This window comes from Ranitomeya variabilis, chromosome 2 (assembly GCF_051348905.1).
Source record: "Ranitomeya variabilis isolate aRanVar5 chromosome 2, aRanVar5.hap1, whole genome shotgun sequence".
Classification (NCBI taxonomy): domain Eukaryota; kingdom Metazoa; phylum Chordata; class Amphibia; order Anura; family Dendrobatidae; genus Ranitomeya; species Ranitomeya variabilis.
In genome coordinates, this window is record NC_135233.1 from 540990181 (window position 1) to 541015245 (window position 25065).

The following is a 25065-nucleotide window of genomic DNA, read 5'->3' on the forward strand; positions in this document are numbered from 1 at the left end:
CACAGTAACGAAACAGCAGCTGTGAACAGGAACAAAATGCAAAAACACACAAGGACAAAAGTCCAACTTAGCTGGGAGTTGTCTGGTAGCAGGAACATGCACAGAAAGGCTTCTGATAACATTGTTGACCGGCATGAAACTGACAGAGGAGCAAGGTTATATAGCGACTCCCACATCCTGATAGGAGCAGGTGAACAGAAGGGATGATGCACACAAGTTCAATTCCACAAGTGGCCACCGGGGGAGCCCAGAATCCAATTTCACAACAGTACCCCCCCCTCAAGGAGGGGGCACCGAACCCTCACCAGAACCACCAGGGCGATCAGGATGAGCCCTATGAAAGGCACGGACAAGATCGGAGGCATGAACATCAGAGGCAGTGACCCAAGAATTATCCTCCTGACCGTATCCCTTCCATTTGACCAGATACTGGAGTTTCCGTCTGGAAACACGAGAGTCTAAGATCTTTTCCACAACGTACTCCAACTCACCCTCAACCAACACCGGAGCAGGAGGCTCAACGGAAGGCACAACCGGTACCTCATACCTGCGCAACAATGACCGATGAAAAACATTATGAATCGAAAAGGATGCAGGGAGGTCCAAACGGAAGGACACAGGGTTAAGAATCTCCAATATCTTGTACGGGCCGATGAACCGAGGCTTAAACTTAGGAGAAGAAACCCTCATAGGGACAAAACGAGAAGACAACCACACCAAGTCCCCAACACAAAGCCGAGGACCAACACGACGACGGCGGTTGGCAAAAAGCTGAGTCTTCTCCTGGGACAACTTCAAATTGTCCACCACCTGCCCCCAAATCTGATGCAACCTCTCCACCACAGCATCCACTCCAGGACAATCCGAAGATTCCACTTGACCGGAGGAAAATCGAGGATGAAACCCCGAATTACAGAAAAACGGGGACACCAAGGTGGCAGAGCTGGCCCGATTATTGAGGGCGAACTCCGCCAAAGGCAAAAAAGCAACCCAATCATCCTGATCCGCAGACACAAAACACCTCAGATATGTCTCCAAGGTCTGATTAGTCCGCTCGGTCTGGCCATTAGTCTGAGGATGGAAAGCAGACGAAAAAGACAAATCTATGCCCATCCTAGCACAGAATGCCCGCCAAAATCTAGACACGAATTGGGTCCCTCTGTCAGAAACGATATTCTCCGGAATACCATGCAAACGAACAACATTTTGAAAAAACAGAGGAACCAACTCGGAAGAAGAAGGCAACTTAGGCAAGGGAACCAGATGGACCATCTTAGAGAAACGGTCACACACCACCCAGATGACAGACATCTTCTGAGAAACAGGCAGATCCGAAATAAAATCCATCGAGATGTGCGTCCAAGGCCTCTTCGGGATAGGCAAGGGTAACAACAATCCACTAGCCCGAGAACAACAAGGCTTGGCCCGAGCACAAACGTCACAAGACTGCACAAAGCCTCGCACATCTCGTGACAGGGAAGGCCACCTGAAGGACCTTGCCACCAAATCCCTGGTACCAAAGATTCCAGGATGACCTGCCAACGCAGAAGAATGAACCTCAGAGATGACTCTACTGGTCCAATCATCAGGAACAAACAGTCTACCAGGTGGGCAACGATCAGGTCTATCCGCCTGAAACTCCTGCAAGGCCCGCCGCAGGTCTGGAGAAACGGCAGACAATATCACTCCATCTTTAAGGATACCTGTGGGCTCAGAATTACCAGGGGAGTCAGGCTCAAAACTCCTAGAAAGGGCATCCGCCTTAACATTCTTAGAACCCGGTAGGTACGACACCACAAAATTAAACCGAGAGAAAAACAACGACCAGCGCGCCTGTCTAGGATTCAGGCGCCTGGCAGACTCAAGGTAAATTAAATTTTTGTGGTCAGTCAATACCACCACCTGATGTCTGGCCCCCTCAAGCCAGTGACGCCACTCCTCAAAAGCCCACTTCATGGCCAAAAGCTCCCGATTCCCAATATCATAATTCCGCTCGGCGGGCGAAAATTTACGGGAAAAAAAAGCACAAGGTCTCATCACGGAGCAGTCGGAACTTCTCTGCGACAACACCGCCCCAGCTCCGATTTCAGAAGCGTCGACCTCAACCTGAAAAGGAAGAGCAACATCAGGCTGACGCAACACTGGGGCGGAAGAAAAGCGGCGCTTGAGCTCCCGAAAGGCCTCCACAGCATCAGGGGACCAATCAGCAACATCAGCACCCTTCTTAGTCAAATCAGTCAATGGTTTTACAACATCAGAAAAACCAGCAATAAATCGACGATAAAAGTTAGCAAAGCCCAAAAATTTCTGAAGACTCTTAAGAGAAGAGGGTTGCGTCCAATCACCAATAGCCTGAACCTTGACAGGATCCATCTCGATGGAAGAGGGGGAAAAAATGTATCCCAAGAAGGAAATCTTTTGAACCCCAAAAACACACTTAGAACCCTTCACACACAAGGAATTAGACCGCAAAACCTGAAAAACCCTCCTGACCTGCTGGACATGAGAGTCCCAGTCATCCGAAAAAATCAGAATATCATCCAGATACACAATCATAAATTTATCCAAATAATCGCGGAAAATGTCATGCATAAAGGACTGGAAGACTGAAGGGGCATTTGAAAGACCAAAAGGCATCACCAAATACTCAAAATGGCCCTCGGGCGTATTAAATGCGGTTTTCCACTCATCCCCCTGCTTGATTCGCACCAAATTATACGCCCCACGGAGATCAATCTTAGAGAACCACTTGGCCCCCTTTATACGAGCAAACAAATCAGTAAGCAGTGGTAACGGATATTGATATTTAACCGTGATTTTATTCAAAAGTCGATAATCAATACACGGCCTCAAAGAGCCGTCTTTCTTAGACACAAAGAAAAAACCGGCTCCTAAGGGAGATGACGAAGGACGAATATGTCCCTTTTCCAAGGACTCCTTGATATATTCTCGCATAGCAGCGTGTTCAGGCACAGATAGATTAAATAAACGACCCTTAGGGTATTTACTACCCGGAATCAAGTCTATGGCACAATCGCACTCCCGGTGCGGAGGTAGTGAACCAACCTTGGGTTCTTCAAAAACGTCACGAAAGTCAGACAAGAATTCAGGAATCTCAGAGGGAATAGATGATGAAATGGAAACCAAAGGCACGTCCCCATGAGTTCCCTTACATCCCCAGCTTAACACAGACATAGCTCTCCAGTCGAGGACTGGGTTATGAGATTGCAGCCATGGCAATCCCAGCACCAAAACATCATGTAGATTACACAGCACCAGAAAGCGAATAACCTCCTGGTGATCCGGATTAACACGCATAGTCACTTGTGTCCAGTATTGTGGTTTATTACTAGCCAATGGGGTGGAGTCAATCCCTTTCAGAGGTATCGGAGCCTCCAATGGCTCCAAATCATACCCACAGCGTTTGGCAAAGGACCAATCCATAAGACTCAAAGCAGCGCCAGAGTCGACATAGGCGTCCGCGGTAATAGATGACAAAGAACAAATCAGGGTCACAGATAGAATAAACTTAGACTGTAAAGTGCTAATTGAAACAGACTTGTCAGGCTTCTTAGTACGCTTAAAGCATGCTGATATAACATGAGTTGAATCACCACAATAGAAGCACAACCCATTTTTTCGTCTAAAATTCTGCCGCTCGCTTCTGGACAGAATTCTATCACATTGCATATTTTCTGGCGTTTTCTCAGTAGACACCGCCAAATGGTGCACAGGTTTGCGCTCCCGCAGACGCCTATCGATCTGAATAGCCATCGTCATGGACTCATTCAGACTCGCAGGCACAGGGAACCCAACCATAACATCCTTAATGGCATCAGAGAGACCTTCTCTGAAAATCGCCGCCAGGGCGCACTCATTCCACTGAGTAAGCACAGACCATTTTCGGAATTTTTGGCAGTATATTTCAGCTTCATCTTGCCCCTGAGACAAGGACATCAAGGCCTTTTCCGCCTGAAGCTCTAAATGAGGTTCCTCATAAAGCAACCCCAAGGCCAGAAAAAATGCATCCACATTGAGCAACGCAGGATCCCCTGGTGCCAATGCAAAAGCCCAGTCTTGAGGGTCGCCCCGGAGCAAGGAAATTACAATCCTGACCTGCTGTGCAGGGTCTCCGGCAGAGCGAGACTTCAGGGACAAAAACAATTTGCAATTATTTTTAAAATTTTGAAAGTGAGCTCTATTCCCCGAGAAGAATTCAGGCAAAGGAATTCTAGGCTCAGACATAGGTGCATGAACAACAAAATCTTGCAAATTTTGTACCTTTGTGGCGAGATTATTCAAACCTGTAGCTACACTCTGAAGATCCATTTGAAACAGGTGAACACAGAGCCATTCAAGGATTAGAAGGAGAGAAAGAGAGGAAGGCTGCAGTATAGGCAGACTAGCAAGTGATTCAATTAAGAGCACACTCAGAACTAGAGGGAAAAAAAAAAAAAAAAAAATTGTAGCAGACTTCTTTTTTCTCTCCTTTCTCAGCCAGTAAATTAACCCTTTTTTTTGCGCCGGTCAAACTGTCATGATTCTCAATGGCGAGAGAACATAGCCCAGCATATATGAGAACTAGCTCTTGGAAGATGGAAACTATACTGACCATGAACTAAACCTGCCGCACAACTAGAAGTGGCCGGGTAGCATGCCTACGTTTTTTATCCCTAGATGCCCAGCGCCAGCCGGAGAACTACCTAATCCTAGCAGAGGAAAAGACAGTCCTGGCTCACCTCTAGAGAAATTTCCCCAAAGGGCAGATAGAGGCCCCCACATATATTGGCGGTGATTTTAGATGAAATGACAAACGTAGTATGAAAATAGGTTTAGCAAAATCGAGGTCCGCTTACTAGATAGCAGGAAGACAGAAAGGGCACTTTCATGGTCAGCAGAAAACCCTATCAAAACACCATCCAGAAATTACTTTAAGACTCTAGCATTAACTCATAACACCAGAGTGGCAATTTCCGATCACAAGAGCTTTCCAGACACAGTAACGAAACAGCAGCTGTGAACAGGAACAAAATGCAAAAACACACAAGGACAAAAGTCCAACTTAGCTGGGAGTTGTCTGGTAGCAGGAACATGCACAGAAAGGCTTCTGATAACATTGTTGACCGGCATGAAACTGACAGAGGAGCAAGGTTATATAGCGACTCCCACATCCTGATAGGAGCAGGTGAACAGAAGGGATGATGCACACAAGTTCAATTCCACAAGTGGCCACCGGGGGAGCCCAGAATCCAATTTCACAACAAGTCTGTTTTGTCTTTTTTTTCCTCTTAATCTCTGAGTGGTTCAGGATTTTGGCGCTGGCATGGATGTTCAGGGTTTGTTTTCTCATGTGGATCAACTTGCTGCAAGAGTACAGAGTATCCAAGATTATGTTGTCCAGACTCCGGCTTTAGAGCCTAGAATTCCATCCCCTGATTTGTTTTTTGGGGACAGATCCAAGTTTTTGAACTTTAAAAATAGCTGCAAATTGTTTTTTGTCTTGAAACCCCGTTCCTCTGGTGATTCCATTCAGCAGGTTAAAATTGTCATCTCTCTGCTGCGTGGTGACCCTCAGGACTGGGCATTCTCCCTTGAATCAGGGGATCCGGCATTGCTTAATGTAGACACATTTTTTCAAGCGCTCAGATTATTGTATGACAAACCTAATTCTGTGGATCATGCAGAAAAGACCTTGTTGGCCCTACGTCAGGGTCAGGAAGCGGCAGAAGTATACTGCCAGAAATTTAGAAAATGGTCTGTGCTCACTAAATGGAATGAGGAGGCTCTGGCAGCAATTTTTAGAAAGGGTCTTTCTGAAACCCTTAAAGATGTTATGGTGGGGTTCCCCACGCCTGCTGGTTTGAACGAATCTATGTCTCTAGCCATTCAGATTGATCGGCGCCTGCGCGAGCGCAAAGTTGTGCACCATATGGCAGTGTCCTCTGAGCAGAGTCCTGAGCCTATGCAATGTGTTAGGATTTTGACTAGAGCAGAACGGCAGGGATTCAGACATTAGAATAGGCTGTGTTTTTACTGTGGTGATTCTGCTCATGTTATTTCTGATTGCCCTAAGCGTACTAAGAGGGTCGCTAGGTCTGTTACCATCAGTACTGTACAACCTAAATTTCTCTTATCTGTGACCTTGATTTGCTCATTATTGTCCTTTTCTGTCATGGCATTTGTGGATTCAGGCTCTGCCCTGAACTTGATGGACTTGGAATTCGCCAGGCGCTGTGGCTTTTCCTTGCAGCCTTTGCAGAGCCCTATTCCTTTGAGGGGCATTGATGCTACGCCGTTGGCCAAGGATAAACCTCAATATTGGACTCAGCTGACCATGTGCATGGCTCCAGCACATCAGGAAGATTGCCGTTTTCTGGTGTTGCATAATTTGCATGATGTTGTTGTACTGGGTTTTCCATGGTTACAGGGACATAATCCTGTGCTGGATTGGAAATCTATGTCTGTGACTAGTTGGGGTTGTCAAGGGGTACATAGTGACATTCCTTTGATGTCAATTTCCTCTTCCCCCTCTTCTGAAGTTCCTGAGTTTTTGTCGGATTTCCAGGATGTATTTGATGAGCCCAAGTCCAGTTCCCTTCCTCCACATAGGGACTGTGATTGTGCTATTAACTTGATTCCTGGCTGTAAGTTCCCTAAGGGCCGACTTTTCAATCTGTCTGTGCCAGAGCATGCCGCTATGCAGAGTTATGTTAAGGAGTCTTTAGAGAAGGGGCATATTCGGCCGTCTTCGTCACCATTGGGAGCGGGATTCTTTTTTGTTGCCAAGAAGGATGGCTCCTTGAGACCCTGTATTGATTATCGCCTTCTTAATAAGATCAAGGTCAAATTCCAATACCCTTTACCTTTGCTTTCTGATTTGTTTGCTCGGATCAAGGGGGCTAGTTGGTTTACTAAGATTGACCTTCGAGGGGCATATAATCTTGTTCGTATTAAACAGGGTGACGAATGGAAAACTGCATTTAATACGCCCGAAGGCCATTTTGAATACCTTGTGATGCCTTTCGGGCTCTCTAATGCTCCTTCTGTATTTCAGTCCTTCATGCATGATATTTTCCTCAATTATCTTGATAAATTCATGATTGTGTATTTGGATGATATTTTGATTTTTTTCCGATGATTGGGAGTCTCATGTGAAGCAGGTCAGGATGGTATTCCAGATCCTTCGTGATAATGCTTTATTTGTGAAGGGGTCTAAGTGCCTATTTGGAGTTCAGAAGGTCTCTTTTTTGGGTTTTATTTTTTCTCCCTCGTCTATAGAAATGGATCCTGTTAAGGTCCAAGCCATTCATGACTGGATTCAACCCAAATCTGTGAAGAGTCTTCAGAAATTTTTGGGCTTTGCTAATTTTTATCGCCGTTTCATTGCCAACTTTTCCAGTGTGGTTAAGCCCCTGACCGATTTGACGAAGAAAGGCGCTGATGTGACGAATTGGTCCTCTGCGGCTGTTGAGGCATTTCAGGAGCTTAAACGCCGATTTACTTCTGCCCCTGTGTTGCGTCAGCCGGATGTTTCTCTTCCTTTTCAGGTTGAGGTTGACGCTTCTGAGATTGGGGCAGGGGCCGTTTTGTCTCAGAGGAGTTCTGATGGTTCTTTGATGAAACCGTGTGCCTTTTTTTCCAGAAAGTTTACGCCTGCGGAGCGCAATTATGATGTCGGCAATCGGGAGTTGTTGGCCATGAAGTGGGCTTTTGAGGAGTGGCGACATTGGCTTGAGGGAGCCAAGCACCGCGTTGTGGTCTTGACCGATCATAAGAATCTGATTTACCTCGAGTCGGCTAAGCGGCTGAACCCTAGACAGGCTCGATGGTCCCTGTTTTTCTCCCGTTTTGATTTTGTGGTCTCGTATCTTCCGGGATCTAAGAATGTTAAGGCTGATGCCCTCTCTAGGAGTTTTTTGCCTGATTCTCCTGGAGTCCTTGAGCCGGTTGGCATTCTTAAGGAAGGAGTGATTCTTTCTGCCATCTCCCCTGATTTACGGCGGGTGCTTCAGGAATTTCAGGCTGATAAACCTGACCGCTGTCCTGTGGGGAAGCTGTTTGTTCCTGATAGATGGACAAGTAAGGTAGTTACTGAGGTTCATTGTTCGGTGTTGGCTGGTCATCCTGGGATTTTTGGTATCAGAGATTTGGTTGCTAGGTCCTTTTGGTGGCCTTCCTTGTCGCGGGATGTGCGTTCTTTTGTGCAGTCCTGTGGGACTTGTGCCCGGGCCAAGCCTTGCTGTTCCCGCGCTAGTGGGTTGCTTTTGCCTTTGCCGGTCCCTGAGAGGCCCTGGACGCATATTTCCATGGATTTTATTTCGGATCTTCCTGTTTCCCAGAAGATGTCTGTTATCTGGGTGGTTTGTGACCGGTTCTCTAAAATGGTCCATTTGGTACCTTTGCCTAAATTGCCTTCCTCCTCTGACTTGGTTCCATTGTTTTTTCAGCATGTGGTTCGTTTGCATGGCATTCTGGAGAATATTGTGTCTGACAGAGGTTCCCAGTTTGTTTCTAGGTTTTGGCGGGCCTTTTGTGCTAGGATGGGCATTGATTTGTCTTTTTCTTCGGCATTTCATCCTCAGACAAATGGCCAAACTGAGCGAACTAATCAGACCTTGGAAACCTATTTGAGATGCTTTGTGTCTGCTGACCAGGATGATTGGGTGGCTTTCTTGCCGTTGGCCGAGTTTGCCCTTAATAATCGGGCTAGTTCGGCTACTTTGGTTTCGCCTTTCTTTTGTAATTTTGGTTTTCATCCTCGTTTTTCTTCGGAGCAAGTTGAGCCGTCTGATTGTCCTGGTGTGGATTCTGTAATGGACAGGTTACAGCAGATTTGGACTCATGTGGTAGACAATTTGACGTTGTCTCAGGAAAAGGCTCAATGTTTTGCTAACCGCCGTCGATGTGTTGGTCCCCGGCTTCGGGTGGGGGATTTAGTCTGGTTATCTTCTCGTCATGTTCCTATGAAGGTTTCTTCCCCTAAGTTCAAGCCTCGGTTTATTGGTCCTTATAAGATTTCTGAGATTATCAATCCGGTATCTTTTTGTTTGGCCCTTCCAGCCTCTTTTGCCATCCATAATGTTTTCCATAGATCTTTGTTGCGGAGATATGTGGTGCCCGTTGTTCCCTCTGTTGATCCTCCTGCCCCGGTGTTGGTTGATGGGGAGTTGGAATATGTGGTGGAGAAAATTTTGGATTCTCTTTTTTCGAGGCGGAGGCTTCAGTATCTTGTCAAGTGGAAGGGTTATGGCCAGGAGGATAATTCTTGGGTTGTTGCTTCCGATGTCCATGCCGCCGATTTGGTTCGTGCTTTTCACTTGGCTCGTCCTGATCGGCCTGGGGGTTCTGGTGAGGGTTCGGTGACCCCTCCTCAAGGGGGGGGTACTGTTGTGAATTCCGCTCTTGGGCTCCCTCCGGTGGTTTTAAGTGGTACTGCTGCTCCTTGGATTTAGTAGTCAGCAGCTGCTTCCACTGATTGTCTTTCTGGCTCGACTATTTAGCCTGGTTCTATCCTTCAGCCTGTGCCAGTTGTCAATGGTTCCTGGTTGGATTCACATCTCTGCTTGGATTTCCCTGATATTCTGACCAGTTCAGCAAAGATAAGTCCTTGCTTTGTTCTTTTGCAGTCCACTTGTTGTGGACTTAATCTTTCTGCACTTTCTATGTTTTTTCTAGTCCAGCTTGTCAGTATAGATTTATTCAGTTAAGCTGGAAGCACTGGGAAGCAGATTTACCCTCCACACCTTTAGTCAGGTGTGGAGATTTTTGTAAACTCTGTGGTGGATTTTTCTAGTTTTTAATACTGACCGCACAGTATTCTTTCCTGTTCTATTTATCTAGTTAGACTGGCATCCTTTGCTACATCCTGGTTTCATTCTGCGTATGTCATTTCCATCTCTACTCACAGTCAATATTTGTGGGGGGCTGTCTTATCCTTTGGGGATTTTCTCTGAGGCAAGATAGCTTTCCTGTTTCTAGCTTTAGGGGTAGTTAGTCCTCCGGCTGTGACGAGGTGTCTAGGGAGTGACAGGAACATCCCACGGCTACTTCTAGTGTTGTGTTAAGCTCAGGAACTGCGGTCAGTACAGGTACCACCTCCTCCAGAGCACGTCCCATGTTGCTCCTAAACCACCAGCTCATAACAGGGGCCATGCATACCAGGATAGGGATGAGGGGGTGCCACGGATGTGTCAAAGGCTGCAGAGCGTTGCACTGCTTCTTCAGAAGGTCGCAGTTGCTTGCTTTGCAGACTAGTGGCCAACTGCCCCGGTGCTAATGGCCACACCTGGACCTGGGTGTTTATAACTCCCAACTTGCTGTTTTGAGTTGTGGGTGATATTTCCTATTTCCACTTCTCTGTTGAAGCTTGGAGCTGTAGCAGTCTGCTAGTGTCCTCTTGAAGTTTGGAAGGCATCGGCGTTTCTCTCTGAGTCTGCTCAAGCTAAGTCTCCCCCTGGTTTCATTTATCCTTACTGTCTTTAATGTTAGTGGGATTGACTAGCGTCCATCCTGTTCTTCCCGATGCAGGGATTATTGCCCGGTTCACACAGGGACTAAGTATCCTGCTCGGTGATAGGTGCGTAACCTATATAGGGACGGTAGGACAGAGATGGTGACGTTGGATAAATCTAGGGGTCTCCACTTCCACCTTCCATAGTGTTTGGTTGCCCTTCCCTTATCCCTTTGTGTTGCACTTAGTCTGTCCTATGCTGTGTGTGACAGGGGGCCATGCATACCAGGATAGGGATGTGGTGTCCATGCATACCAGGATAGGGATGTGGGGGGCATGCATACCAGGATAGGGATGTGGGGGGCCATACATACCAGGATAGGTATGTGGGGGGCCATGCATACCAGGATAGCAATGTGGGGGGCCATGCAAACCAGGATAGGTATGTGGGGGGCCATTCAAACCAGGATAGGTATGTGGGGGGCCATGCATAACAGGATAGCGATGTGGGGGGCCATGCAAACCAGGATAGCGATGAGGGGGCCATGCATACCAGTTTAGGGATGATGGGGCCATGCATTCCAGTATAGGGATGAGGGGGCCAGGCATATCAGCATAGGGATGAGGGGGCCAGGCATACCTGAAAAGGGATGGGAGGTCCATGCATACCAGAATAGGGATGAGATGGGGCCATGCATAAAAGGATAGTGATTAGGGGACCATGCATACTAGTATAGGGATGAGGGGGCCATGCATACCAGGATGCAGATGTGGGGGCCGTGCATACCAGGATAGGGATGTGGGGGACTGTGCATACCAGGATAATGATGAGGGGGCCATGCATACTAATATAGGGATGTGGGGGTCGTGCATACCAGGATATGGATGTGGGGGCCGTGCATACCAGGATACAGATGTGGGGGCTGTGCATACCAGGATAGGGATGATAAGGCCATGCATACCAGGATGGGGGGGCATGCATACCAGAATGGGAATGGGGGCCATGCATACCAGTATACGGATGAGGGGGCCATACATACCAGTATAGGGATGAGGGGGCCGTGCATACCAGTATAGGGATGTGGGGGGCTGTGCATACCAGGATAAGGATGAGGGGGCCATGCGTAAAAGGATAGTGATGAGGGGGTCATGCAGGGCCGGCGTCAGTACCCGGGCAAGTGCCGGGGCCCTGGCGAGACAGGGGGGCCCATTCAGGGCCGGCGTTAGGGGCAGGCAGCTGCCAGTGCCTAGGGCCCCCGCTCCCCCAGAGGCCCTCAGCTAGCGGCACATCACACAGCTGCTATGGGGCCCCTGTGAGGCAGGGGCGCTCGCCTGTCGCAAGCGCCAACTCCCCCGCCGCCGCTTTGAACTTTGGATGTGGGGGCCGTGCATACCAGGATAGGGATGTCGGGGCCAGGCATACCAGGATAGGGATGAGGGGGGCTATGCATACCTGGATAGGGATGAGAAGGCCATGATACCAGGATGGGAATGGGGGCCATGCATACGAGAATGGGAATGGGGGCCATGCTTACCTATATAGGGATGAGCGGGCCATGCATACCAGTATAGAGATGAGGGGGGCATGCATACCAGTATAGGGATGAGGGGCAGTTCATACGAGGATAGGGATGTGGGGGCCAGGCATACCAGGATAGGATGAGGGAAGGGGCTATGCATACCAGGATAGTTATGTGAGGGGCCATGCATACCAAGATAGGGATGAGAAGGCCATGATACCAGGATGGGAATGGGGGCCATGCATACCAGTATAGAGATGAGGGGGGCATGCATACCACTATAGGGATGAGGGTAGCATGCATACCAGTATAGGGATGAGGGAGGCATGCATACCAGTATGGAGATGATGGGGGAATGCAAACCCGTATAGAGATGAGGGGGGCATGCTTACCAGTATAGAGGAGGGGGGCATGCTTACCATTATAGGGATGAGGGCGCCATGCATACCAGTATACGGATGAGGGGGCCATGCATACCATTATAGGGATGAGGGGGCCATGCATACCAGGATAGAGATGAGGGCGCTATGCATACCAGTGTAGGGATAAGGGGTGCTATGCATACCAGTATAGGGATAAGGGGGCCATGCATACCATTATAGGGATGAGGGCGCTATGCATCCCAGTATAGGGATAAGGGGGTCATGCATACCATTATAGGGATGAGAGGGCCATGCATACCAGAATAGGGATGAGGGCGCTATGCATACCAGTATAGGGATAAGGGGGCCATGCATACCATTATAGGGATGAGGGGGCCATGCATACCAAGATGGGGGCCATGCATACCAGGATAGGAATGAGGGGGGCCGTGCATACCAAGATGTCGATGGGGCCGATGCATACCAGGATAGGGATGAGGCTTAATCGAGTCAATATGCTTTCTCATTTTTTTGTGGTAAAATTAGGTGCCTCGGCTTATATATGGGTTGGCTTATACTCAAGTATATACGGTAAATTAAAAAAAAGTGAAAAAAGGTGTAAAAAAATCACAAAAATCTATATACAGTTATATGAAAAAGTTTGGGCACCCCTATTAATCTTAAGCTTAATGTTTTATAAAAATTGTTTTTTTTGCAACAGCTATTTCAGTTTCATATATCTAAGAACTGTTGGACACAGTAATGTTTCTGCCTTGAAATGAGGTTTATTGTACTAACAGAAAATGTGCAATCTGCATTCAAACAAAATTTGACAGGTGCATAAGTATGGGCACCCTTATCATTTTCTTGTTTTAAATACTCCTACCTACTTTTTACTGACTTACTAAAGCACTTTTTTTGGTTTTGTAACCTCATTGAGCTTTGAACTTCATAGCCAGGTGTATGCAAACATGAGAAAAGCTACTTAAAGTGGCCACTTGCAAGTTGTTCTCCTGTTTGAATCTCCTCTGAAGAGTGGCATCATGGGCTCCTCAAAACAACTGTCAAACGATCTGAAAACAAAGATTATTCAACATAGTTGTTCAGGGGAAGGATACAAAAAGCTTTCTAAGAGATTTAACTTGTCAATTTCCACTGTGAGGAACATAGTAAGGAAATGGAAGAACAAAGGTAAAGTTCTTGTTAAGGCCAGAAGTGGCAGGCCAAGAAAAACGTCAGAAAGGCAAAGAAGAAGAATGGTGAGATCAGTCAAGGACAATCCTCAGACCACCTCCAGAGAGCTGCAGCATCAACTTGCTGCCGATGGTGTCACTGTGCATCGGTCAACTATACAACGCACTTTTCACAAGGAGAAGCTGTATGGGACAGTGATGTGAAAGAAGCCATTTCTGCAAGCACGCCACAAACAGAGTCAACTGAGGTATGCAAAAGCACATTTGGAGAAGCCAATTACTTTTTGGAAGAAGGTCCTGTGGACTAATGAAACCAAGATTGAGTTGTTTGGTCATTCAAAAAGGCGTTATGCATGGCGGCAAAAAACCACAGCATTCCAAGAAAAACACTTGCTACCCACAGTAAAATTTGGTGGAGGTTCCATCATGCTTTGGGGCTGTGTGGCCAATGCCTGCACCGGGAATCTTGTTAAAGTTGAGGGACACATGGATTCCTCTCAGTATCAGCAGATTCTTGACAATAATGTTCATGATTCAGTGACAAAGTTGAAGTTACGCAGGGTATGGATCTTTCAGCAAGACAATGATCCAAAACACCGCTCGAAATCTACTCAGGAATTCATGCAGAGGAACAATTACACTGTTCTAGAATGGCCATCCCAGTCCCCAGACCTGAATATCATTGAACATCTGTGGTATCATTTGAAGAGGGCTGTCCATGCTCGGCGACCATCAAACTTAACTGAACTGGAATTGTTTTGTAAGAGGAATGGTCAAAAATACCTTCATCCAGGATCCAGGAACTCATTAAAAGCTACAGGAAGCGACTAGAGGCTGTTATTTTTGCAAAAGGAGGATCTACTAAATATTAATGTCACTTTTCTGGTGAGGTGCCCATACTTATGCACCTGTCAAATTTTGTTTGAATGCAGATTGCACATTTTCTGTTAGTACAATAAACCTCATTTCAAGGCAGAAACATTACTGTGTCCAACAGTTCTTAGATATATGAAACTGAAATAGCTGTTGCAAAAAAAACTATTTTTATAAAACATTAAGCTTAAGATTAATAGGGGTGCCCAAACTTTTTCATATAACTGTATATCTGTATTGTACCGATAAATAAATATTTGTATGAAGAAAAATATAAACAATAAAAGTGCACATATTTGTTATCGCCACGTCTGGAACGACCTGACCTATAAAACTAAATTAATGAAGAAAAGAACGTGGCACTCACCCAATATTTGCTGTGAAATGATGTCCTTTATTCAAAATATGCAGACATTGACACGATGTGGAGAGGCGGCTGGTGAGAGTAACGGTGCAAGAGGAGGAAAGAGGACAACGGCCGTTTCGCGCTCGTGCGCTTCAACGGGTCCAGGTGCATGTATTAAAAACGTCACATCCTATATAGGGAACTGGACAACTTGATACAAACAGGTGAGGTGATTAAAAACAACATTTGGCAAAAGTGCACCAAATTACATTAATAAGCATGATAGAAAACTCTCTTTATCGGCAAATGTACTCACGGTAATATTTTACTTATTATTTTTTATAGGAAAATCTACATATCGAGTTTGTCATTCAGTCCGATAGCCCCCTGTGCATTAGTTTCTATGATCCACCTTGCTTCTCGTCTTAGAAGCAATTTATTGCGATCACCTCCATTCGGTGGATTTTTCACTATTTCCAATCAGGCAAAACGTAAAACATTTGGGTTCGCATTATGTATGTCGCGCATATGTTTTATAAAGCGGTGGCTTCCTTTGCCCGAAGCGATGGAACTAAAATGTTCTCTAAATCTATGGAACATCGGGCGAAGGGTTTTGCCGATATAAAAGAATTGACAGGGGCATGTAATAATATATACCACATACTGGGTTCTGCATGTGATTAGCTGACGGACTGTGTGAGAAACAGGACCGATGCGGATGGGATTGTCTAACAATCTAAAGTGGCAAAAACTACAATTGCCACATTTGTGGTTGCCGATGGGTTGCAGCTTTTTTAACCAGTTAGTATTTTCTGCTGTTACTAAACGATTTTTTACAAGGAGATCTCCTATATTTTTTGTACGTTTATAGGCAAAAGTTGGATGATGCTTTGTTAAAGATGATAATTCCCGGTCAGTTTGTAGTATGTGCCAATTTTTATTTATAGCCGCGTAAATTTCTTTATCCATAGGGCTATGTGTAAATGAAAATACAAATTTTTTATTGGCATCCTCCCTAGGAGACCGTGCGCGTTTACTACGATTTTTTAATAACAGATCTTCCTGTGTTAGTTTCCTAACCCTATTCTCAGCTGCTGACAAGATTTTTTGAGGATAATCTCTATTCAAGAAATTAGTCTTTAATTCGGTTAGTTGTTGGGAAAATACCACCTCATTATTATTGATTTTTCTGTATCTGACCATTTGACTATACGGTATGCTGTTCTTTGTGTGAAAGGGATGGGCACTATTATAATGTAATAGGCTATTTGACGCGGTAGATTTTTTATGTATACTTGTATTAATTTTATTTTCCGCTATCTCCATTTTAACGTCTAAAAAATCTAGCATTTTTCCCCCAAAGCAAGCAGTAAATTGCATGTTATCTTTATTGCCCTCATTGAGGTAGGTTACGAAGTTGTTAAAGTCATCTTCCGAACCACTCCACAACATGAAAATGTAATCCGCAAACCTGTGATAAGTCCGTATGAATCGTAAAAACGGATTAGAGATGGAAGTAATATGTTTCTCTTCAAATACAGCTAAAAACAAGTTAGCAAATACACAAGCGATGGGCGTACCCATCGCGGTTCCTGAACACTGCAGGAACCACTTATTATTGAATTTAAACGCGTTGTGTGACAAAATAAAGTCCAGGCTTTCAGTGATAAAATCAATGAAGTCCTGGTCTTTATTACAATTAAGTAGAATGGTGCGGATGGCCTCGATACCTTTGTTCTGGGGGATACGCATGTACAGGTTTACAATATCAATCGAGACAAGAGAAAATGTGGGTTGCCAATCAAAAGTTCTTAAGGCCAGTAGGAAGTCGCCAGAGTCTTTTACAAAAGATGGAATTTTTTGGAGCAGTGGTTTGAGTAGCCAATCAAGGAATTTGGACAAGGGTTCCGTTAAAGATCCGATGCCGGATATTATAGGACGTCCGGGCGGTTTAGTTGCATGTTTGTGAATTTTGGGTACGCTATACCAATTAGGTATAATGGGATGTTCTGGAAGCAGCTTCTCTGCTTTATTTTTTAATAGTACACCCTTTGTAACATATTTATTTAAATGTGTCCTCAATTTTTCTTTGAATTTTGAAATGGGATTATGATCTAGAGTGGTATAAACAGATCTATTGTTTAATTGGGACATAGCTTCCTCAATATAGTAATTTTTGTCTAGAATAACGATATTATCACCCTTGTCCGCTTTCCTTATGATTGTATCATTCCACTGCTGCATTTCACGTATGGCTTTCTCCTCTTTCGACATATTTTTTTGAGGTAAACGGTATAGTATGGCTTCCACGTCTTTAACCACTAGGTCCTGGAATAAGTCTATAGCATTCCCTGGAGAGATGGGGGGCATAAATGTTGACTGGGTACCCCCTGTAAATGGTTCAATATGCGAGATGGGATCTGAATACAAGACGGAATCAGAATCAATACTCCAATCGCATGCGGTGGTAACAGGTTCACTTAAATTAGCCAAAAGCCATGCATCCTCGATATCTTTTAAATCTGTAGGTGGAAAAGCCATAAAACCTAAATTCCCGATAGTCACTGGGTTTTCGGTAGAAACATTAGTAGATGGTTTTTTATCTTTGACATTTGAAAAAATTTTTTTTAAATGTAACTTTCTTGTGGCCTTAAATAAATCAATCTTAAAGTCAATTAAATCAAATTCTTCAGGAATGCAAAAGTTCAAGCCCAATGATAGAACCTGCCTTTGTTCGTTGGTAAGTGTTCTTCCTGATAGATTTATTACTTGGAGTTTTTTGGAGTTTATTGTTATCGTTTGCTATCGCCTCCACGACACCTGTTTGCGTTTTTTCTGCTGATTTCTTTTTCCGTCCACCTCGTCGGATCTTTTTCCTAAAGGGATGTCTTTTTGTTCAACCATTGCTGTAGTTTCAGTATTATCCGATGGTTCTTCCATGCCACTAGAATCTGAGTCCGTTACCCATCCATCTCTATATATTTTACGTTTGTTAAATTTTTTATAAGACTGGTTTCTTTGAAAATTTCTTCTTTTATTATTTCTATTCCAAGAAAAAATCTGTCCTGTGGCAAAGTCATTCTTGTCTCTTAAGAATTTATCTTTTTTCTTTTGTTTTGTTTCCATCTGTATTAAAACTAATTTTTTATTTAACTTTTTTTAAAACGTTATATTATGGTTTTCTGTTACCCTTGAAGTTAGCTCCTGTTTGGCATTCTCCAGTTGCTCACATAATACCGCATACTCTTTTTCATTTTGACTAATGACTAGTGTTAAGAGATTCCGAGAACACTGTAGATGGATTTCTTCCCAAGCTTTTTGGAATAATTCATCTCCGCTAAATTGGGAGATTTCTTTATAGACACGCAAACCCCTTGGAACACGTCCACATTCCGTATATGATTTCAATGATTGTATGGTCCAATATAGTCTAAGAGTATATTTTAGTTTCTAAAGTTTTCGTGCTTATTAATGATAATTCGTCTTTATGGTTACAATCCATAAAGAACTCCTCTGCACCTTCTCTACCAGCCAGTAAACCATCCTCCACTGCATTGCCTGGGTCTGAATCCATAGTGTCTTGATGACTGACCTCCATTTTATATATTTATTAGAGTCTCGCTTGTGACCACCTGTGCTCAATTCAAAAAGTGAACAGTTCAAAACAGCAAGAGCCCAAGTATAGAGATAGAATGGCACTAGTTGGATTAATAATGGATAGGTGTCATAATTGACGCCTCTCCATTATTAATCTGGCTTAAGGTCACCTTACAATAGCAAGGTGACATTAACCCTTCATTACCCCATATCCCACCGCTACACGGGAGTGGGAAGAGAGAGGCCAAGTGCCAGAATAGGTGCATCTTCCAGATGTGCCTTTTCTGGGGTGGCTGGGGGCAGATGTTTGTAGCCAGGGAGGGGCAATAACCATGGACCCTCTCTAGGCTATTAATATCTGCCCTCAGTCACTGACTTTACCACTCTGGCGGAGAAAATTGCGCGGGAGCCCATGCCAATTTTTTCCGCCATTTAACTCTTTATTTTAGCAGCTACAGCGCCAAAATTTTGCACATACACACTACTAACATTAGTAGTGTGGAATATGCAAAAAAAAAGGGATATGAGATGGTTTACTGTATGTAAACCATGTCTCATATCCTGTCGGGTTTGGGAAGGAGAAATGAAAAGCTGGCAATTGAATTACCGGCTTTTCTCTCTAACACCGGTGCGTATTTCTCGCAGGTCACACTGCTGGTCCGTGTGTAATCCGTATTTTTCTCGCCCCCATAGACTTTCATTGGCGATTTTTTTTGTGCAATATGGTGACAAAGGCAGCATGCTGCGATTTTGTACGGCCGTACAAGACCGTATAATACGGATCAGTAAAATACGGCTGATAGGAGCTGGGACAGAGAGAATCATTGGGCCGTGTGTTATGCGTATTTTACGGACGTAGTTTATGCGCTCATACGTCCGTAAAACTCGCTAGTGTGAGGCCGGCCTAAGGCTTGGCTCCCATTTATCCTGCACGCTACTGAGCTGAGCGCTTACACCTGGATTTCTGTTTAAATCTTTGAAATACAAGATTCTGATAGGAATACCAGGATAGGGATGAGGGGGGCTATGCATACCTGGATAGGGATGAGAAGGCCATGATACCAGGATGGGAATGGGGGCCATGCATACGGGAATGGGGGCCATGCTTACCTATATAGGGATGAGGGGACCATGCATACCAGTATAGAGATGAGGGGGCCATTCATACCAGTATATTAAGAAATTGCACAACAAATTTTGGAGTCCATTTTTTCCTGCTGTGCTTGTGAAAATAAAAACAATTGGGCTAAAATAACATTTTTTTTGGAAAAAATGTGATTTTTTTATTTTATTTTTTTTTTATTTTTACTGCTCTACGTTATAAACTTCTGTGAAGCAGCTGGTGGTTCAAGGTGTTCACCATACATCCAGATACATTTATTGAGGGGTCTAGCTTACAAAATGCTGTCCCTTGTGGTTTTTTTTTTTTACTGGTTAGGCACATCAGGGCCTCTCTAAATCAGACATGACACCGACAGATGATTTCATCAATGTCTGCGTTCCAAAACGTCACTCCATCATTTCTAAGCACTGCTGTGAGCCTGAACAGTTTTTTACCCCCACATATGGGGTATCTGAGTACTGAGGATAAATTGCACAACTAATTATGGTGACATTTCTACTCTTACTCTTGTGAGAATGTAAAATACGGGGGACTAAAAAACATTTTTGTGGAGAAACTGTGATTTATTTATTTTAATTTTCAAGGCTCAATTTTATAAACTTCTGTGAAGCAACTGGGGGGGGGTTCAAGGTGCTCACCAAACATGTAAATAAGTTCCCTGAGGGCTCTAGTTTCCAAAATGGTGTTACTTGTGGGGATTTCCACTGTTTAGGCACATGAGGGGCTCTCCAAACTCGACATGGCATCCACTAGTTATTCCAGATAATTTTGCATTTATAAAGTCAAATGGCGCTACTTCCCTTCCATGCCATACTGTGTGGCCAAACAGAAGTTCCCTCTCCATATTGGGTATCTGCATGCTTAGGAGAAATTGCATAACACATTTTGGGGTCCAATTTTTTCATGTCACTTTTGCGAAAATAAAAAAAGTTTTTGGTTTAAAGTAACATTTTTGTGAGAAAAAGTTATTAAATGTTCATTTTTTCCTTTCGCATTTCAAAAATTCCTGTGGAGCATCTGAATGGTTAATACATTTCTTGAATGTGGTTTTGAGTACCTTGAGGGGTGCAGTTTTTAGAATGGTGACACTTTGGGGTATTTTCTGTCATATAGCCCCCTGAAAGACACTTCTTCAAATGTGATGTGGTCCCTAAAAAAAAGGTTTTGTATTTTTTGTTGGAAAAATAAAACTTTTAACCCTTCTAACTTCCTAACAAAAAAAGATGTTTCAAAGTGTGCTGTTGTAAAGTTGACATGTGCAACATTTTAATTATTATTTATTTTGTGCGATATAACTCAATGATTATGGGGCATAAACATTCAACATTTGGAAAGTGCAACATTTTCAAAATGTTTGCCAAATTTACGTTTTTTCACATTTAAGTCATATTGAATACATTTTACCACTTACTGTGACCACACCGGAAGCGTGTCACTAATTCCGCCCACCCATTGGTGACTCCATCACATGATCGCAGGTCACCGATGAATCAGCATGAGTACAACTCGTTCTGCAAAAAACAAGCCCTCACATGGCCATATTGATGAAAAAAAAAAGTTATGGCTCTGGGAAGAAGGGGGCGAAAAACAAATGCAAAAACCAAAAAGGGCAGCGGCGTGAAGGGGTTAATTCAAACATTTAATTTTTTTTTCGACACTTAAATAATAACATGCATGTTTGGTATATGCGAACTCTTAATGATCTGGAGAATTATAATGGCAGGTCCATTTTAGCATTTAGTGAACATGGTAAAAAAAAAATGTGGGACTGCACTTTTTAGCAATTTCATCTCACTTTGAATTTTTTTTCCCATTTTGCGGTACACAATATAACAATATAACTGAATAAAACCAATGGTGTCATTCAAAAGTACAACTCATCCCGCAATAAACAAGTCCTCACATGACCATTTTGACCAAAAACTCTGGGAAGAAGGAGAAAAAAAATGGAAACACAAAATCTGAAAATCCCAAGATCGTGAAGGGGTTAATGGTTAGCAAGTTCTCGGTGTAATAAACCTGCTGCATCTTTGATTCATTTTTGCAACAGCTGTAATATATTGTAAAGTTTGAATGCAGCCCAAGAGTATAAAGATGCAGAGAAATAACACTAAATCAGATTATCTGTAAACAATTTCCTATGTAAACTTAATATGGATCAATCACTTGTACTTTATTTACTGCAGATGTTCTCCAGACAGTGGACTACATTGCGCCTACAGAGAGAGTCATTTTTCAGACTTGTGAAAGGGAGAAAGATCGGGTTGTCTTCCAGATGGTAAGACTGTGCACTACTAAATTCAGCGCCCTAGCATGCACTGTGGTGAATAAATGCTGCTTAGTGTGGATCACATGTGTAAAACACCTAATAAAAAGTGGAAAAGGAGAATGAATGCGAAGTTCCTGACTGCAAGGAATTTTAGTGTAACTAACATATACAGCATTTTCAGATTGTTTCTCACTTGTTTGAACCCTAGCTAATCACTAATGTGTCTCTCCGGGTGAGTGGGGCCATAATATCATCGGCACCGCTCACTTTCATTAAGGAACAACTCTTAAATGCAATGGCATTGGATCACCTATCATAGGCACTCTCATTGAACATAAATGGAGGGGAGGTGCACATGCTCGACTTCTGCTCCATTTCGATCATAGGATTTCTGGTAGTTACACCCCAAGTTATCTGGGAGTTATCTTGTACTCTGTGGGTAGGGGATTACTTCTAATCATGATACAAACCCTTTAGAAAGTTTAATGTATCTCTCTTAATGCTAGCATTGAAAATTATTACTCAAATGACTAATTAATTAAAGATATATAATATAAATATCTATATACAGCTCAGGCAAAAATTATGAGACCTGGACAATATACTACGTGGCTGGGCAATATAGTACGTGACTGGGCAATATACTACGTGACTGGGTAATATACTACGTGACTGGGCAATATACTACGTGGACATGCATATTCTAGATTACCCGATGCGTTAGAATCGGGCCACCATCTAGTATAATATAAATATCTATATACAGCTCAGGCAAAAATTATGAGACCACTGCACAGTTTTATAAAAATCAGCTTTAATTCCAGTGTCAGTTGAATTCCAACCAGAGTACACCTCATTCTATATAATGTGCTTCTGATTAGGTGATCACCTGAACCAAATCTTATTTCACGAAGGAAAGTATATAAAACTGTCACGGGAGACCTAGGCAGGAAAGAGCTAATAACCCGGGCCCCTGCGATTTCCCTCAGACTAGGGAAACCCTGACTGACCCTCTCCCAGAGTTTACACTGATGGTGTGCATGTCTGGGCCTCCACCCTCGCCCTATCTCCTGTTTCAACCCTAGGCTGAAACCACAACCCACCACCCAGTGAAGAGTCCACACTCCAATACCCACAGTTAGCACAGACAAGGATAACGGAAAAATAAGCACCACGCCGCAGTCACTCAGGAATGCACTATAAATGCAAAGGGCAAAACAAATACAAATATAGGAAGGAGCAAATAAGACAAAGGGAAATACACCACCAGCAACGATACTCCAACTACTAGCTCACCACTCCAGACCGAGATAACATGCACAAGACAGAAGCTATAACCGGCGACGCCCAATGTTCAGGAGAACTATTTAAAGGCAGAGGGCATGGCCCAGCTTCCAATCCGAGCACCAGGTAATTTAACCCTGGACCAGCTAGATAAAATCTAGCCGACGCCAATGAGCGCATAGTGGTCAAAAGCGGAATTACCGCTGTCTGTCGAACGACCTGGTCTGAACAGCGTCCGACATGACAAAAGCACTTCTGTGGTGTTCACAATCCTCTTACAATAGAACAAGCTGGATGGCAAAACAAGTGCTAGTAATATCCCAAAAGTAATAGGAATGAAAAAATAACTTTTAACCATGCCAAAGGACTTGAAAAGAATTCTTGAGTGAGGAAAACAAGGGCTCAATTCTGGCTTTCCTAGCAGAGGAATACAATAAGCGTCATGTTGCCTCCATCCTTAAAATTTCTAAGATGGCTGTCCATTACAACAAGGTCAAACAGCAGACATTGGGGACAAGAAAGCTACAGACCGGCAGAGGGCGAAAACCACTCTCCACTGACCGAGATTACCGTCTTCTTATTCGAATGTCGCTTACCAACCGCAGAATGACATCAAGTAACCTACAAAAGGAATGGCAAATGGCAGCTGGGTTGAAGTGCTCGGCAAGAACAGTTCGTAGCAGGCTCCTAGAGGAAGGGCTCAAGCCATGTAAAGCTAGAAAAAAGCCTTTCATCAATGAGAAGCAAAGGAGAGCCAGGCTGAAGTTGGCCAAAGACCATAAGGATTGGACCATAGAAGACTGGAGTAAGGTAATCTTCTCCGATGAGTCTAATTTTCAGCTTTGCCCAACACCTGATCATCTAATGGTTAGATGGAGACCAGGAGAGGCGTACAAGCCACAGTGTCTTGAACCACTGTGAAATTTGGTGGAGGATTGATGATGATCTGGGGATTCTTTAGCAAGGCTGGAATTGGGCAGGGTAATCTTTGCGAAGGACATATAAATCAAGCCGCATACAAGGTTATCCTGGAAAAACGGTTGATTCCTTCTGCTCAGCCAATGTTCCCCAACTCTGAGGACTGGTTTTTCCAGCAAGACAATGCGCCATGCCACACAGCTAGATCAATCAATGTGTGGATGAAGGACCACCACATCAAATCCCTGTCATGGCAAGCCCAATCTCCAGACCTGAACCCCATTGAAAACCTCTGGAATGTAATCAAGAGGAAGATGTATAATCACAAGCCATCAAACAAAGAAGAACTGCTTACATTTTTGTTCCAGGAGTGGCATAAGGTTACCCAAAAGCAGTGTGAAAGACTGGTGGAAAGTATGCCAAGTCGCATGGAAGCTGTGATTAAAAATCATGGTTATTCCACAAAATATTGATTTCTGAACTCTTCCTGAGTTAAAACATTAGTATTGTTATTTCTAAATGATTATGAACTTGTTTTTTTTACTTAGAACATTTCTCATTTTCAGAAAATAAATACAAAATGTATTGCTTGGAAATTCGGAGACATGTTGTCAGTAGTTTATAGAATAAAAGAACAATTTACATTTTACTCAAAAATATACCTATAAAAAGAAAACTAGACAAACTGAACATTTTTTACCAGAACTTGATATATATTATGAAACACGACTCTATTCAGATTCAGTCACCTGTAGATTAAGGCCTCATTGATCAGTATCTGCGTCAGTGTTTTTATGCCAAAAACAGGAGTGAAACATACAGAGAAAAATTATAATTGAAAGATTGACACCTGGTCTGTGTTTTGGAGACACTCTTTGTTTTGGCATACAAATACTGATGCAAAACTACTGACACGTGAATGAGGCCTTCAAGTCTATGGCTTGAAAAAATTGAAAAAACTTGAATCTTTGCTTGAAATAAGGTGCAACTTAGGATATTGCATTTGTCTTTGTGAATAACTACAGAAAAAATAACAAGTGTCACTCCACTTCTGGTCTGTGTGTTGCGTTCTGAGGATGCACGTCACGCGGCATCGGAAGTGTAATGGGAGCTACCATGCATGGTACTAG

General features: G+C 43.7%; 1 protein-coding gene across 5 annotated transcripts in view; it reads left to right on the top strand.

The window, feature by feature from the left end:
* Positions 1-25065, top strand: part of DUS2 (dihydrouridine synthase 2) — a 569010-nt gene that overhangs the window by 118691 nt on the left and 425254 nt on the right. For 4 of the 5 annotated variants that reach the window (XM_077288143.1, XM_077288137.1, XM_077288139.1 and 1 more), the window contains one exon: positions 21651-21742. The exons of the other annotated variant lie outside the window; for it this stretch is intronic. In XM_077288143.1, coding sequence (XP_077144258.1) covers positions 21651-21742 — 92 coding nt within the window. The remainder of the gene's footprint in view (positions 1-21650; positions 21743-25065) is intronic. 5 annotated transcript variants of the gene reach the window in all.